We start from the raw sequence: 16,706 nt of genomic DNA on the forward strand, positions 1-16,706 counted from the left end.
CACATCCCAGATAGAAGTCATGCAGTTTGTTCAGGGTGGAGGTGGGCAGAGAAACCAAGTCTCACGCCTTCTAGTCCAGAATCTTTCATATATTTGTGAGAAAAATAGCACAGGCGTGCATAGAGGCATAGACCCGGTTACCAGTCTCTCAACTAAGAACCTCAAAGGTGAGCTCCACATCCAGCTTTCTTGCCACTGTTGCATTCATTCCCTTTGTTCAACTATATTAGGTGCCATTTACTGCATATTTATTGCATGTTATGCCTTGTGCTCATTTATCCTTTATTACAATTCTGGGAGATGAAAAATTTTTTTTATCGTTCCCATTTTGCAGATGAGAAAATCGAGGTGTGGACAGTTTAGGGCACACGTCCAACGTTAATGACACCTGAAGGTGGTGAAGTTGACTTCAAGCTGGGGGAGGCTGACTACAGGGCCTGTCTGACTCCCAAGGCAGATTAGCAGTGGCATTCCTAGAGACGCTGAGCTCTCCTGGGGTTCTGGAGACATGGTCTCACTGACAAGAAACTCATTTTGCCCTTCTCCCCTTGGGTATAAATCTCATCCTAATTCCCTCCAGCCTTAGATGAGCCTGGGGATGTGGCCCCATCCATGCAGTGGTTTGGGATTTGACAGAGCAGGGTGGGGGCGCTTCTTAGCGGCAGAAAGCTGGGGGTTCGCATTTTCTCAGAGGTGGCAGGTATACGTGGCCCAGTGGGTAGGAGAGAGGCAGTGTGGACAGAGATGAGACACACGGAGCAGGTAGCAGCAGGGCGACCAGCAGTGACCAGTATGGGGGCATTGCAGGGGCAGGAACCCACCTGGAGCCAGCAGACTCAGGTGGCCTTGACTTATCCACCTCTGTTCCCCAGATGTCCAAGAAGGATTATGGTCCAGATGGCACGTGATGGGGGAGGTGGTCTATGTTGGATTGCTGGCCACGGGCAAAGATCATGTGCCAGGCTTGGAATTTTGAAACCGTCAGCACGGGAGAGGCCCTGGGAGTCGGCTCATCTACCACCCTCCCAAATTAGGGGGGAGATGGGGGACCCTGAGTCCCATGGTGGGGTTGGTACTTGCTGGCAGTCTGGGTGAGGCAGGCCAGGACCGAGACTCTCCTCCACCCCCACCACCTCTCCCCGCACCACTCCGCAGCTGGCTGGGGCAGAGGCTTGGAGATGGTAGGGCCTGGTAGGATGGTGGATGCCTGGACCCCATGAAGGGGACACGCAGGCCCGCCTTGCTGTGGGGCTTGCGGCAGGTCCCTTCCGATCCTCGGTGCCCTTGAGTGTTAGATGGTTGTTACTTCCTCCCTTGGCTGCAGGGACAAATGCAGGAAATGCCTGCTGGCTCCTGGCCTGGCTTCTCACAGTGCAGTGCTCCACCACCAGCTCAGTCGCTCGGTTGTGTCCGACTCTTTGCAACCCCGTGTACGGCAACATGCCAGGCCTCCCTGTCCATCACCAGCTCCCGGGATGGTTATTCTCATGGAACTTCACAAAGGAAGGAGGGCCAGTTATGAACCCGGCCCTTAGGAGCTCAGCACACACGGGGTGCCATTGGGAGTGCCTTTGAAAGTGACTTCCAGGCTCCCCGGTCTCCTTCTGGAGAAGACTCTTAACACCCTAGGGGCTCCTCTCCACGGATCATCAGTTGGGCCCAGTCTGGCCCAGACCCACCTCTCACGGCCCTCAAGGGCCCGAAGCCCCGCTAACCCCGTGTGCTTCCATCCTCCACAGACAACTTCAGGTACACGTGTGACATCTGCGGGAAGAAGTACAAGTACTACAGCTGCTTCCAGGAGCACCGAGATCTGCACGCGGTGGATGGTGAGTCAGGCCCCTCACCCCTGGGATCGGAGTCGTGCAAACAGACCTTTCTCCCGGGCTCTCACCAGGCCCCTGCTCCACCCTCAGCTTCCCCTCCCTCCCCCACCCAGAGACGGTCAGGCCGCAGACAGACCGCAAGCGAGCGAGCGGAGTGACCAGCTTGCGAGGATTCTGGGCGAGGGAAGGTCCCCACCATGCTCCCTGTGTATACACTTCTGATTAGGGTAACCCAAGTGAAATTGCCGTTTTTGTAGGTCAAAAATCAGTCGAATATCAGCAGTTTTATATCAGTTCGTTTTACGATTTCATGTTGAGTATTCACATGCTCTGGCGAAATTAAACCAATTTTTTAAAATGAATGATGATATTTTAGCATCTTAGATTATAGAGTTAGAAATTAGAACGATAAATTTAGGTAATTTATTTTTGGAATCTTAAGAATCCTGGAAATAGGGTCTTCGCCTGGGAAAGGATCCTGGAAGTTTCCCTCTCTAGTCCCACACCCCCAGCCGGAGTCAAGCCCTGACATCCAGACCCTATCCCTATAGCCACTGGCCCACCCCTCCTCTCTCCTCTTCTTTCTCTTCCCATCCCCTTATCCCTTCTTCTTTTTCTGCTGCCTGGCCCCTCCAGTGAATGGCGGAGATCTAAAAACAGGCCAGCCAGAAAGCATCTTCCTGCCCTGGGTGAGGGTCCCAGCCCCATGGGGAGGATGAGGAACAGAAGGACGTGCCCTCCTGGGGCCCCTGGCTGTCTGGGGCATCCACAATGGCTAAGGCAGGCTCGTGGGACCGAGGCCGGGGGCATCGGGCAGAGGCAGGGACTAACAGGGCTCCTGTTTGCTTCTTTTCTTCTGCGGCTGCTGCCTCCCGCCCGGGCACAGTGTTTAGTGTGGAAGGGGCCCCTGAGAATCGGGCAGGTAAGTCCTCGGTGGCAGCCCACCTCCCTGTCCCCAGCTGAGCTCTAAGACCTGGTTACCAGGGTGCTAAGGGCTGTGTGTTCTCCCACAGACCCCTTCGACCAAGGTGTCGTGGCCACTGACGAGGTGAAGGAGGAGCCCCCGGAACCATTCCAGAAAATCGGGCCAAGTATGCAGGCCTCTCTCTGGGGCCGGGGTCGGGTGGGGAGACAGGCAGGGGGTGGCCGAGGGCAGCAGGGCAGGTCCCACTCCAGGAATGGGTAGTGTTGGGAATCCTGCAGCAACTGGCTCTGGCCAGTGAGCCGCTGACCTCCTTGTACCTCATTTTGCCCACCTGTCAAATGGGTCAGTCACTCGTAGGACTTTAGTTTTTGAGAAGCAACAGGACAGCACAGGGTCCAGGTCAGAGCAGTGAAGTTAGCAAAGGCTTGGTGGCTGGTCTGTTAGCCATCCTGAGCCCCGGCTCCTCACCTGTGGAGTAAGGGGGACACTTTGCCGCAGGTTTGTTGGGGGATTAAATGAGATCATGGCTATAAATCACCTATTCATTAGCACAGTGCCTGGTACATAGTAGTGCTCAGAAAATACTGTTGTTATTTTTCTCCAATGGGTTTATTAGCCAGTGAAGCTGTCCAGGGGAGCCACATGCGGATGCTCTAGTCCTCACCCCAGTAAACCCCTGGGGAGCAGGAGCCATTCACTTGACCTACCTGTTAGCAACACGTGTGTTGAGTGTCGTAGGGACACAGCAGTGAGCAGGATAGATGCGGCCGTGTTTTGGGTAATTTACATGGTGGGGGTGGGAGGCAGGCATTCAGTCAATAAGCAAGTAGTTACAACATTAGAAGCGTGGGGAGCAGCAAGGCCAGGAGGTGACTGACCAGCCTTGGGAATCCAGGAGGCTTCCGTGTGGGGCTGAGAATGGGGACGAGCCCCTGCATACCATGTGAAGGCAGGAGAACTGCACTTGTCCCAGAAACTGAAAGCCAGATTGGGTCTGAGTTCAGATCTTAATAGAGCCTTGGAAACCAGAAGGCAGTTAGACTTCATCCCGAGGGGACTGAGCCGGCGTTCACCCAGTGGAGAAGGGACTTGATCAGACTGGCATTGTAGGAAGGTATTTTGGCTGCTGCAGGGAGTGTGGATTGGGGTGGGGCGCGGGGGCGGGGTTTTCACAAGTGAGACCGGTCCAGCCCTTCAGGATTTTGCATACTTGCTCCTCCCTCTCTGTTTCCCATGCCTCTCTTGCTACTCAGCGAGAGGAGGCCTCCGCTGGCGCTGCTTATGGCAGTGAGGATTAAGGCAGCTTGTGAAAATATGCACACATACATAGATTGAAGGGATGAGGAAGTTCAGCAAAGGAGAGTCAAGGAAGCTGGGACAGCGAAGCCAGAGACAAGTCTCAGAGGGTGGGGCCTGGTCCTGGCCCTGGGAAAGCGCCGGATGGACCTCTGAAGAAGGACCTTCTTCCTTCCTCTCCTTTTCTTTACCTCTTAAAACACTCAGGGAACTGGAGATGTGATAGCATCTGTGAAGGGGTTCCACGGTGCCTGTCATGTGCATGGTAAACATCTGATAAACAGTGACGTTAGTATTCTTAAAGAAAATGATGAGATCCTTCACACTGGAACTGCTGGAAGTTAGACTGTGGGAAAACCCAGATGTAAATCAGACATGCCCCATGACAGACATTCGTAGACCAGTACAGGACAGGGACATTGAGAACTCTGACCCTCCCCTCCCACTGCTCCAGTTCCATCTAACAGCAGCCCCAGCACAGCACCCCCACTTCATCTGTAGCATCATAATTAGGAAGATTGAGTGTAGACTACATAAGCTGTAGAATCACACAAGCCCAGGTTTGAATGCTGACATCCCCAATTTACTAGCTGCTTACCCACTTTGAAAGTGGCTCAGTTGTGTCTGCCTCTTTGTGAACCCATGGACTATAGAGTCCATGGAATTCTCTGGGCTAGAATACTGGAGTGGGTAGCCTTTCCCTTCTCCAGGGGATCTTCCCAACCCAGGGATCGAAGGTCTCTCACATTGCAGGCGGATTCTTTACCAGCTGAGCCACCAGGGAAGCTCAGGAATACTGGAGTGGGTAGCCTATCCCTTCTCCAACAGATCTTCTCAACGCAGGAATCGAACCGGGGTCTCCCAGATTCTGCCTGCCATGGGGGAGACCTGGGTTCGATCCCTGGGTTTGATCCCTGGGATGGGAAGATCCCCTGGAGAAGGGAAAGGTTACCCACTCCAGTATTCTGGCCTGGAGCATTCCATGCACCGTATAGTCCATGGGGTCACAAAGAGTCAGACACGACTGAGCAACTTTCACTTTCTTTTACTCCTTCTCAGTGTCCTTTGACTCACGTGTAAGTGGGAACAAGAACATCTATCTCAGAACTTCCCTGTGGTCCGGTGGTTAAGACTTCACGTTCCAGTGCCAGGGGCGCCATAGTTCAGTCTCTGGCAGGGAGCTATCCCACATGCCTCAGAACCAAGACATTAAACAGAAGCAATGTTGTAACACGTTCAATAAAGACTTTTTTAAAAAAAGAACATCTATTTCTTCTTCAGTGCTGTTGGAGGATGCCCACATCAGGTGTCTAACCCAGCGCCTGGATCATGTTCCGGGCTTAACAAATGAGTGACGTTGCCGAGAGACAGTCGAGAGTTTAGAGCCATCCCAGAGATGAACCCCAGCTGTACACTTAATGCCTGCGTGACGTCCTGCGAGTTTTATAATCTCTCTAATCGCAGTAGTGACAGTCAAGCTCACCTCTCAGGATGGTTGTGCTGATTAGATGAGATTATATTTGTAAAGGAATTAGCATAGTCCTTGACATTGACATGGAAAACATTAAGTACGTGGTACCTGTTAATTACCCAGAAAGGTACAGAGCAAGCTGAAACTTGTTCTTTGTGTCAGTATCCACATCTGACAGCCAGTTGCTGGGACCTGGGAGGAATTATCACAAATTATATGGAAGAGAAGTGCATTGAGAAAACTGAACTGAGTTTGGCTCCCAGCTTGACGCTATGGAACGGAGATGTTTGTGTAAGAGTTACAACTCAGGGGCTGCCTTGAGAGATAAGAATCCTGCTTCTTGGGCTTCTGCCACTTTTTGTAGGCTGGCTGATGCTACAGAACCATGATGGTGATGAGCCACAGAATAAGGGGAGCTGGTAGACCTACAGTGCCCTGTGGAGAGACTGGTTCTCGTGGGTAGAGCTCTGTAGGTTAAGAGAAGAGGAGAAGCAGCAGCAGCAGTGCATGCTGGGAAGTACACCTTCCACATCCACGTCAGCTGTGCAAATCAGAGAGCTAGGTACTCGATGAGCAGGAAGCCAAAGCCAGAACAGAGCAGAGGAGTCCTGCCAGAAAGACGGAGCTGGTCTAAGAGGCCCCCTGTGTCAGCTTGCTCTTCGGCTGCAGATCTGAGAACTGCTCCCGTGGTGATGGTCTGCCATGATAATGGGATGATCAAGGACAATTTATTCAAGTCTGTTGAAACAGAGTACATCTGGATTTAGACATTACTTGATTTTTGTACCTAGATACGGAAGTGTCCAGTCCCAAAGAAAGGCAGTGCCAACGAATGTTCAAACTATTGCACAGTCACACTCATCTCACATGCTAGCAAAGTAATGCTCAAAATTCTTCAAGCCAGGCTTCAACAGTACATGAACCAAGAGCTTCCAGGTGTTCAAGCTGGATTTAGAAAAGGCAGAGGAACCAGACATCAAATTGCCGACATCCATTGGATCATCGAAAAAGCAAGAGAGTTCCAGAAAAACATGTTTCTGCTTTAGAAACTATGTCAAAGCCTTTGTGTGTATCACAACAAACTGTGGAAAATTCTTCAAGAGATGTGAATACCAGACCACCTGACCTGCCTCCTGAGAAATCTGTATGCAGGTCAAGAAGCAACAGTTAGAACTGGACATGGAACAACAGACTGGTTCCAAATCAGGAAAGGAGCACGTCAAGGCTGTTGTCAATATTGTCAATATTGTCACCCTGCTTATTTAACTTATATGCAGAGTACATCATGCGAAATGTCAGGCTGGATGAGCACAAGCTGGAATCAAGATTGCCAGGAGAAATAACAACAACCTCAGATATGCAGATGACACCACCCTTATGGCAGAAAACAAAGAAGAGCTAAAGAGCCTCTTGATGAAAGGGAAAAAGTTAGCTTAAAACTCAACATTCAAAAAATGAAGATCATGGCATCCGGTCCCATCACTTCATGATAAATAGATGGGGAAACAATGGAAACAGTGAGAAACTTTATTTGGGGGGGGCTCCAAAATCACTGCAGATGGTGACTGCAACCATAAAAATTAAAAGATACTTGTTTATTGGAAGAAAAGCTATGACCAACCTAGACAGCATGTTAAAAAACAGAGACATTACTTTGCCAACAAAGATCCGTCTAGTCAAGGCTATGGTTTTTCCAGTAGTCATGCTTGGATGTGAGAGTTGGACTATACAGAAAGCTGAGTGCTGAAGAATTGATGCTTTTGAACTGTGGTGTTAAGTCCCTTGGCCTGCAAGGAGATCCAACCAGTCCATCCTAAAGGAAATCAGTCCTGAATATTCATTGGAGGGACTGATGCTGAAGCTGAAACTTCAATACTTTGGCCAGCTGATGCGAAGAACTGACTTATTTGAAAAGACCCTGATGCTGGGAAAGCTTGAAGGCCGGAGGAGAAGGGGACGAGAGAGGATGAGATGGTTGGATGGCATCACCGACTCGATGGACATGAGTAAGCTCCAGGAGTTGGTGATAGACAGGGAAGCCTGGCATGCTGCAGTCCATGGGGTTGCAAAGAGTCAGACACCACTGAGTGAACTGAAGGAAGAGTGCCTTAAAAAGTTTTTGGTTTTTGTTTTTAAAAAAAGAAAACTTGGGAATTATGAAAATTCTGCATGACGAGAAAAGGAATTTAGGAGACCTAGAGGAAGAGTATGCCTCTGAAAGTGATGTACCAGCGAGCCTGGGAGGAAATCCTATTGGACAGCCACAGTCAAGTATGAGAAAATATGACCTTAGTTCAGTCTGGTTGCCATAACAAACTACCCCAGACTGGCCTACATAATAGAAATTTATTTTTTTCACAGTTCTGGAGGCTGAAATCTGAAATCAGGGTGAGAGTATGGTTGGGTTCTGGTCCAAGGACCCTCTTTCTGGCTACACTCTCACATGGTGAGAAGAAAAAGAGAGCAAACTCTCTGGTGCCTCTTGTTATAAGGATACTAATTCCATCATGAAGGACCCCCCACCCCCACCCCCTGCCTCCATCCTCATGACCTCATCTAAACCCAATTACTTCCCAAAGGCCCCATCTCCAAATAGCATTGCATTGACATCTATTTTGGAGATAGGGCATCAGCCTCTAAATAGGGGGGTGGGGGGCGGCGGGAAACAGTTAAGTCCATAACATGACCTGTGTGAGAAAGGAAGCTGCATCATGGAAAAGCAACAAGATGAAAAGGCAGGAGTGAGATGAGAAGAATGGGAGAGACAAGGGAAACAGAAGAACAGAATTGGTATGTAATTAAAGCCTTCATTATAGATAGTAAAGAGCAGAATTGGTCTGCAGAGACAGAATTAATGATGTGAAGGACAAACTTGAACAGATGAACATCGTAAGAGGAAAACATGATAAATACAGAGAATAGGGAACCTGTTCCAGATCATTGGTGTTCCTCCCCCAGTGGGCCGGAAGCAGTACTCCAAAGATTCAATAGAAGAACAATTGCTCTGCTAGAGGAAGACCTATGTATGCAGATTCAAAGGCTTGTCATATGTCAGGGAGTCAATATAAAATACCATAACTAAAAGATATTAGTGACTCCTTATGAATGCAGGCACTTGGAAATAAAAAAGCAAGTTATTTTCAGGTGACTCAGTGACTCCAAGGTGGACTTGCCTCGGATTTCCCTACAATACTAAATACTGAAGTATCGTGGGGTATGTTCTACAGGGGAAAGGTTGCAATCTTAAAAATTTTTTATCTAGACAAATTTTTATTTATGTGTAAAGAAAAAAGCAAGGGCTCAAAATCAGGCTGTTTCTCCTGTGAACCCATCTTCAAAAAAAATTACTTGAAGATATACTCCAATGAACTGACTGGTTGAATAGATTTAAGGGCTCAATTATGAGGCATTAATTCATAGTCCCATCACTTCATGGCAAATAGATGGGGAAACAGTGGACACAGTGGCTGACTTTATTTTTCTGGGCTCCAAAATCACTGCAGATGGTGATTGCAGCCATGAAATTAAAAGATGCTTACTCCTTGGAAGGAAAGTTATGACCAACCTAGACAGCAAATTAAAAAGCAGAGACATGACTGTCAACAAAGGTCCATCTAGTCAAGGCTATGGTTTTTCCAGTGGTCATGTATGGATGTGAGAGTTGGACTATAAAGAAAGCTGAGTGCTGAAGAATTGATGCTTTTGCACTGTGGTGTTGGAGAAGACTCTTGAGAGTCCCTTGGACTGCAAGGAGATCCAACCAGTCCATCCTAAAGGAGATCAGTCCTGGGTGTTCATTGGAAGGACTGATGTTGAGGCTGAAACTCCAATACTTTGGCTACCTGATGAGAAGAGCTGACTCATTTGAAATGAGTCAATCTGATGCTGGGAAAGATTGAGGGCAGGAGGAGAAGGGGACGACAGAGGATGAGATGGTTGGATGGCATCATCGACTCAATGGACGTGAGTTTGAGTGAACTCCGGGAGTTGGTGATGGACAGGGAGGCTTGGCGTGCTGCGATTCATGGGGTCACAAAGAGTCAGACACGACTGAGCTACTGAACTGAACTGAATTCACAGTACAGGAGGACTTGCGGTGAATACTGAACCCAGGTAAACTAGAAGTAAGTTTAAAATGTTGCAAATCTGATTATAAAATTAAATGAGGAAGACAGAGATTATTCTAAAATATTAAGAATGAACTTTCAAACCTGAGAAGGAACCGGTGAGGGATACGATGAAGTCGGTTAAGCCAGTCCTCATAGTGAGGTCCCCAGACCAGCAGCATCAGCATGTCCTGGAGGCCTGTTAGAAATGTTAACTCTCAGGCCTGACACCAGACCTGCGGAATCAGAATCTCCAAGGTGGGGCTCAGAAATCTGTTGTAACAGCTTTGCTGCTGCTGCTGCTGCTGGTAAGTCGCTTCAGTCGTGTCCGACTCTGTGCGACTCCATAGATGGCAGCCCACCAGGCTCCCCCGTCCCTGGGATTCTCCAGGCAAGAACACTGGAGTGGGTTGCCATTTCCTTCTCCAATGCATGAAAGTGAAAAGTGAAAGTGAAGTCGCTCAGTCGTGTCCGACTCTTTGCGACCCCATGGACTGCAGCCCACCAGGCTCCTCTGCCCATGGGATTTTCCAGGCAAGAGTACTGGAGTGGGGTGCCATTGCCTTCTCTGAACAGCTTTTCTAGATGATTCTTATTCAGGCTAAAGTTTGAGAGGTACGGACTTGAACTGTCTTTCTCAATGATAATAGATATAAAAATATCACATCTTGCCTGAATATAAAAATTAGAGAAATGTATCTTTTCTCTAAAAGCAAATGAGACCATCTAAAAGCAATGGAGAATATTGGAAAATGATGGAATACCAGAGAATAATGGAAAGGCAAAGAAAAGGGTTCATACATCAAACAACCAAAAGCTAAGGGAATAAACCAGGAAAAAAAAAAAGAATCATAAAACCAAGTCAATAATAGCAATGAAAGCAAATGTCATAATTTCCTTTATTAGAAGACAGAGATTCTCTGGTTAATTTAAAGTAATCCATGGAAGTCCAGTCGTTAGGATTCGATGCTTTCACTGCTAGGGCCTGGTCTCAATCCCTGGTCAGAGAACTAAGATCCTGCAAGCTACATGGTGCAATCAAAAAAAAAAAAAACCCAACATCCAGTTGTTACTAGTGTATTAGAGACATAACTAGTTAATTCCTTATTTTTTACACTTCTCTTTCCCAGGGAGCACTTCCCTACTGTCTTAACTAAACTGAATTCCCTGCTAGGGTTTCCATAGCACTGTTCTCCTTAAGAACACCTGTTGTGCTTCGAATTTTAAATTTGTGTCATTATTTGTATTTCCTTTCTCTATTTCTAGACTGTCATGACTGTTTTTGCTCAACATTTTGTACCAGCATTTAGCAGAATACGTGTTTGATAAATGAAAGTACAAAAAACTTTAGGATAATGGCTTTAGACACGTGTGAACAAGTAGCAGGAAGAATCTAACACAGTCATTATCAACAATTAATAATATTAATATGAATACCAGGCAAACTAACTAAACAATATAATTAAAAGTTAGAGCAGTAGCTCTTAACTTGCCCACACTTCAGGATTCTCTGTAGGACCTGTTAAAACAGTTTGCCGGATCCCATACCTAGGATTTTTCTTTTAGAAAATCAAAAAGTCCCGAGGATTTGCATTCCTAATAGGTTCCCAGGTGATGCTGAGGGACCACCATCATTTGAGAAGCAGTGTTAGAAAATAGAGCTTCCCCCGTGGCTCAACGGAGAAGGCGATGGCAGCCCACTCCAGTACTCTTGCCTGGAAAATCCCATGGACAGAGGAGCCTGGAAGGCTGCAGTTCATGGGGTCGCTAAGAGTCGGACACGACTGAGCGACTTCACTTTCACTTTTCACTGTCATGCACTGGAGAAGGAAATGGCAACCCGCTCCAGTGTTCTTGCCTGGAGAATCCCAGGGACAGGGGAGCCTGATGGGCTGCCATCTATGGGGTCACACAGAGTCGGACACGACTGAAGCGACTTAGCAGCAGCAGCGTGGCTCAAAGGTAAAGAAACCACCTGCCAAAGCGGGGACTCAGGTTCAATCCCTGGGTTGGGAAGATCCCCTGGAGAAGGAAATGGCAACCCACTCCAGTATTCTTGCCTGGGAAATCCCATGGACAGAGGAGCCTGGTGGGCTACAGTCCATTAGGTCACAAAAGAGTCAGACATGACTTAGTGACTAAACAGCAGCAGCAGTGTTAGAAAATTGTGTAATATTAATAAAGGATCCGGTTCACAGTGGAGGTTTTGATCTTATGAGCCTGTCTGCATCAAACAACATTATATCTAATATACAAAATAATTTTAGAAACACAATCAAATGGAAAAATTGATCACAACACTTAGTCTTTGACAGAGCGAGAAGAGAAACAAGATTATATAGAGTCTGAATGAGACAATTAATAACAGTTGATCTAACAACTTAAAAGCCTACAAAGAGCAAATAATATATCTTTCCCAGTGTTGGTGATTCAGTTACAAAAATTATTTAGCTACTAAAATTTTTAAAGCTTCTGTATGCCAAGAAAAAAATGTAAATAGACTAAGAAACCAATGAAGAAAAAATACATGTAACTTATAGAACAAAATGTTGATGTCCTTAATCTATAGAGTTCTTAGTGATTTTAACAAGGTAAACATGCCTATAGAAACATTGACTGTAAATTCAAATAGGAAAGCCAAAGAAGAAAAACCGTAGTTCATTAATCCTGAAAAATAGCTTCCTGAGAACTCAGAGAAATGGAAAATAAAATCAGCAGTGCAATATATTTCTCCCTCTCAGGCACACTAAGAAGATGATAGTACTTAACTCTGGAAACAGTCATTTTCATATTTTTCTTATGGGGATGAAAATTGACCCAACCTTTCAATAAGTAGTTGGTGCTTTGGCTATCAAAAGCCTTAAAAACACACACCCTTAATTTATCCTGAAGAAGTATTGTGCACAGATTATGAGGGATAATCTTTATTTTGCAGTGATGTGCAAAAATAATGAGCAGATGTGCAAAAATTTCTATGAGGATGGAGATCGCAGCATTTTTTTTATAAGGAAAGAATTTTGAAACAATCTTCAGTGTCCTCTGGCTTAGGAGACTGGCTCAGCAAATTTCAAAGTCCAGTGGGAACCAGGCAGCCAATAAATGCAGTGGAGATCAATGCTTATTGATTTGCGCAAGATGTCCACAAAATATTGTCAATTGAATGCGCCAGGTTACCAAGAGCATATAGATCAGGGCCGGTTAATTCAAGGCCCGTAGAAGACTGACGGCTGATGTCACTGAGAGATGAGATGGGAGTGAGAGGCCGGATCTAGGGCAAGTGGCCAGGTGAGCACTCCACCCCATGGGGTACCTGCTACTTTGGGGATTATAGATGATTGAAGTTTCTCTTATATTTAAAATTTTGTATTTGTATTTATCGGTATTTTATAATTTTCCCCCAGTGAACAATATTACATCAGAAATTTTTAAGAAGAAAGAAGTTAGGCAGTGCCAAAAGAGAGGTAAAGATGAAGTCCGGTGGGACCCGAGAGGAAGAGGTGACCCCTTCTGCCAGGGGGTGGGGGGTGTTTGGGGGCAGGGAACGTCCTGGAAATGAGGGGGCCCAGGTGTGGCTGTTGCAGAGGGCAAGGCTTGAACAGGGGGTGATGAAGAGGTTAGCACTGGAGGGCAGTCAGTTCACCACACGTTTCCTGAGCACCGGGGTCTGGGGGTGGAGCAATGGAGGAGGACAGCGTGTGCCAGGTACTGTTCTAAGCATGTGACACACAAATTTAATCCTCACAGCAACCCTATAAGGTGGGCCTGTCATTATCCCCATTTTACAGATAGGAAAACTGAGGCTCAGAGAGGTTAAGAGAGTTGCCTAAAGTCGCACAGCTTGAAATAGAGGAATTGGGATTTGAACCTGGGCAGTCTGACTCAGGGGCTGCTGATTCTACCTGGTGGTCCCAGAATGAGGAGTCTGGGGGGAGGGAGCACACTGCTGCTTCTGGATGGGAACCAGGCACCCATTCCCACACTTCTCTCTTCTTGGACAGAAACCGGCAATTACACCTGTGAATTCTGCGGAAAACAGTACAAGTACTACACGCCCTACCAGGAGCACGTGGCCTTACACGCCCCCATCAGTGAGTACCTTCTCTGCTTGGGGGAGGGGCGAGCCAGCCACAGGCTGAGGCTCTGGAGTTTTGCCAGGGGAGGGTGAAAGCAAGGATCAACTTGTGCTGGGTGGGCCAGTCTCTCAGTATCCGGGTCTGACCTGGAGCCACCTGCCTGCAGGAGCTGGAAAAGTCCCACCCTTAAGCCAGGAAAGCCTGAGACCTCTCCCGAAGGTCTCAGAGGCCTGGGGCCCACGGGGATCTGGACTTCGGAAGGGTGGGCATCACTTGCCCAAGTCCTCAGGGGCCTTGTCCTCACCTCGTGTTTGTTGTTCAGTTGCTAAGTCGTGTCCGACTCTCTGCACCCCATGAACTGCAGCACGCAGGCTTCCCTGTCCTTCACTTTCTCCCGGAGTTTGCTCACACTCATGTCCCTTGAGTCAGTGATGCCATCTTCTAAGCACCTGCACATCATAAGGTTCCTGAGTCCCCACCCATTAAGCCAGCACCTTCAGTCTGAACCAGTGCAGGGCCTAAATGCAGGCTAGAGCATGATTGGCCAGACAAGACAGCTTTGCCCTTGGAGGTAGGAAGGGTGTGAAGTCAGAAGGAGTGCCAGGCCAGGCCTCAGAAGCCCCGTGTATCAGTTCCAGTGGGGTCACAGGCTTGTGTGTGGCCTTGGGCAGGCCCCATCCTGCCTCTGGCCCCCAATCTCTTCCTTCTCCCCTGGCCTGGAAGAGAAAGGGTTCTAAGGACCCCTACCACAGGGACATCCTTGCCATCCATTCCGATTTGCCAGCTTCCTTTCTGGGTGTCAGGGGTGCTATATCCTTAGATCCCTAAGTAGATGAGCCCTCAGTTCTCAACCAGAGTCCTGACAGGGTGGGGCTTAACCAGAATTGCAGGGCAGTAGGGGGGAATGTTTATGAGGTCTTTGAGAGTATCTCTGCTTTTGTTTGTCCCAACAGAGCTGTGGGGATCTCCCTCCACAGTCAGTAGGTGGAAAGATTTCAGGAAGGGGGAGGGATTGTGCAAGGCCATCAGGGTTCAAGGTGTCCACAGTGTGGGAGGCCCGACCCTCCTTGAGCCCTGATATTGGCACAGGCACGTGACCCCCCTGAGGGCCTTCAGGTGGGCAGGGAGAGGTGTTCAGAGCCCCTGAAGGTGGTGGAGCCAGCTTCCCTAAGATTCTTGTCTTGCTTGGCCCCTGACTGCTGCATGACCTTTGAGTCTGTCACTTCCCTTCTCTGGGCTCAAGTTTCCCTCCTGTGGGAGCTCTCAAGGTCTTTTCAGCCCAGGAGTCTGGGTTCAAGTCATCTCTTCCTTACGGAGACCCTCAGGCGGGCATCTGCAGTGGCCCAACTAGAGGAACATGTCCCACCCCCCGTGCTAAGGATGTGTGGGTTACCTGGCAAGGTCCTGCGAGTGGGGGAGAGAGGACCCAGTTTCCGCTTGGTGGGCACTGACCCGTCCGTTTTGCCCATTCGTGTTGCTGCTGCTGAGACATCAGGGCTGTGGCTTGAGCGCCACCACTCAGCCTTCTGAGGTCCCCGCTTTCCATGGGCGGGGAAAGGGGCCACTGTCCACGGATGCCTGCTTACCTGCGCTCTCCTGGGCACACTTACAGTTACTCACCCAGAGTGCGCTTACGGTGCTGGTAGTTACAAAGCCAGCCTGCCCCTTGGGTTTCAGCCTTTGGAGGACGCTGTTTCTTCTCTTTCCCCCAAATGACTCTTGGAACAAGTTGAATAAGATCATGGAGTTAATAAGAAGAAGGACTTGGCTTTGAGCCCTGACAAGCAACCTCCAAGCCCATACTTGTAACTATGAAGTTCCTCTGCATCACGTGTTAGGTGGTACAATGGGAACGGGTACTTCATCTGTTCCCTGATTCTTTTCCCCCTAACATCCAGGTACTTCTCTCCTGAAGGGCTGTCCTCTCTTTCTCCGTTCCTCATTTTGTTGTTCTGTCCATTGTGGACTCTCTTTGTCTTTCTGCATCTGTTTGTTGAATGCATCTCTTTATTGCTGAAGTCCAGAGACTCTGGGATCATCTGTGTTTAAAATACAGAGTGAGAGATTTAGGCTAAATGCAACAGAGGACTAATTCTTAAAGCTGACCAAGAAGTAGCCCCTCCAGTGGCCTTTGGATCTAGTGATTTGTATGTCCATAGGTTCTGTGTGGAATTGGAGGCTGTACTTGATGGCTTCATTAAGGGTAACCAGGGCCAGGCCTTGAGAGCCCCTGGGTCTGGTGAGGGCATCCAGAGGGATGTAGACTGACTGTGGGTGGAAGAAGATTCATACATGTTGTTATATCAGTTCTTTTTTTTTTTACTTCTTAGCAATATTCTGTTGTATGAAAATACCAGTTTGTTTAGCCATTTGCTTGTTCATTTGAGTTGTTTCCAGCTTTAGACTATTACGAATAAAGCTGCTATGGAAATGCTTGTACCAGGCTTTCTGTGGACATATGTGTTCATTTCTCTTGGATAAATTCCAGTGAGTAGAATTGACAGGTCATAGGGGAGAGCGTGTTTACCTTTTTAAAAACTGACAAACCATTTCCCAAGATGGCTATAGCACCTTACACTCCCACCAGCCGCCGATGGGAGTTCCACTTGCTACGAATTCTTGCCAACATTCGGTGGTAGGAAGGAATTTAATTTGAGCTAGTCTGGTGAGTGTGTAGTAGTATTTCACTGTGGTGTTAATTTGTGTTTTCTTGATGACTAATGATGTTGAGCGCTTTTTCATTTGCTTGCTGGCCATTTGTATATTTTACTTTGGGAACTGTTGCAGTCTTTTGACCATTTTTTTGGTTGGGTTGTTTTTATTGTTAAATTATACCAGTTCTTTTTTTTTTTTTACCATGCGACACACTCCATGGCATGTGGGATCTTAGTTCCCCTGAGGGATTGAACCCACGCCCCCTACATTGGAAGCTGGAAGTCTTAACTATTGGACCAGCAAGGAGGTCCCTAGGAGTTCTTTTTTTTTTTTTTTTAATATTTATGTTACTTA

General features: G+C 47.8%; 1 protein-coding gene across 29 annotated transcripts in view; it reads left to right on the top strand.

Annotated features, from left to right (window-relative positions):
- ZNF618 (zinc finger protein 618) overlaps positions 1-16,706 on the top strand; it is a 204,755-nt gene that overhangs the window by 145,588 nt on the left and 42,461 nt on the right. For 22 of the 29 annotated variants that reach the window (XM_055579422.1, XM_055579441.1, XM_055579413.1 and 19 more), the window contains 5 exons: positions 1,740-1,829; positions 2,713-2,748; positions 2,840-2,917; positions 13,026-13,085; positions 13,623-13,712. In XM_055579422.1, coding sequence (XP_055435397.1) covers positions 1,740-1,829; positions 2,713-2,748; positions 2,840-2,917; positions 13,026-13,085; positions 13,623-13,712 — 354 coding nt within the window. The remainder of the gene's footprint in view (positions 1-1,739; positions 1,830-2,712; positions 2,749-2,839; positions 2,918-13,025; positions 13,086-13,622; positions 13,713-16,706) is intronic. The other 7 variants (XM_055579418.1, XM_055579420.1, XM_055579421.1 and 4 more) reach the window with 3 other exon arrangements.

The sequence above is a fragment of the Bubalus kerabau genome, chromosome 4 (genome assembly GCF_029407905.1).
Source record: "Bubalus kerabau isolate K-KA32 ecotype Philippines breed swamp buffalo chromosome 4, PCC_UOA_SB_1v2, whole genome shotgun sequence".
Classification (NCBI taxonomy): Eukaryota; Metazoa; Chordata; class Mammalia; order Artiodactyla; family Bovidae; genus Bubalus; species Bubalus kerabau.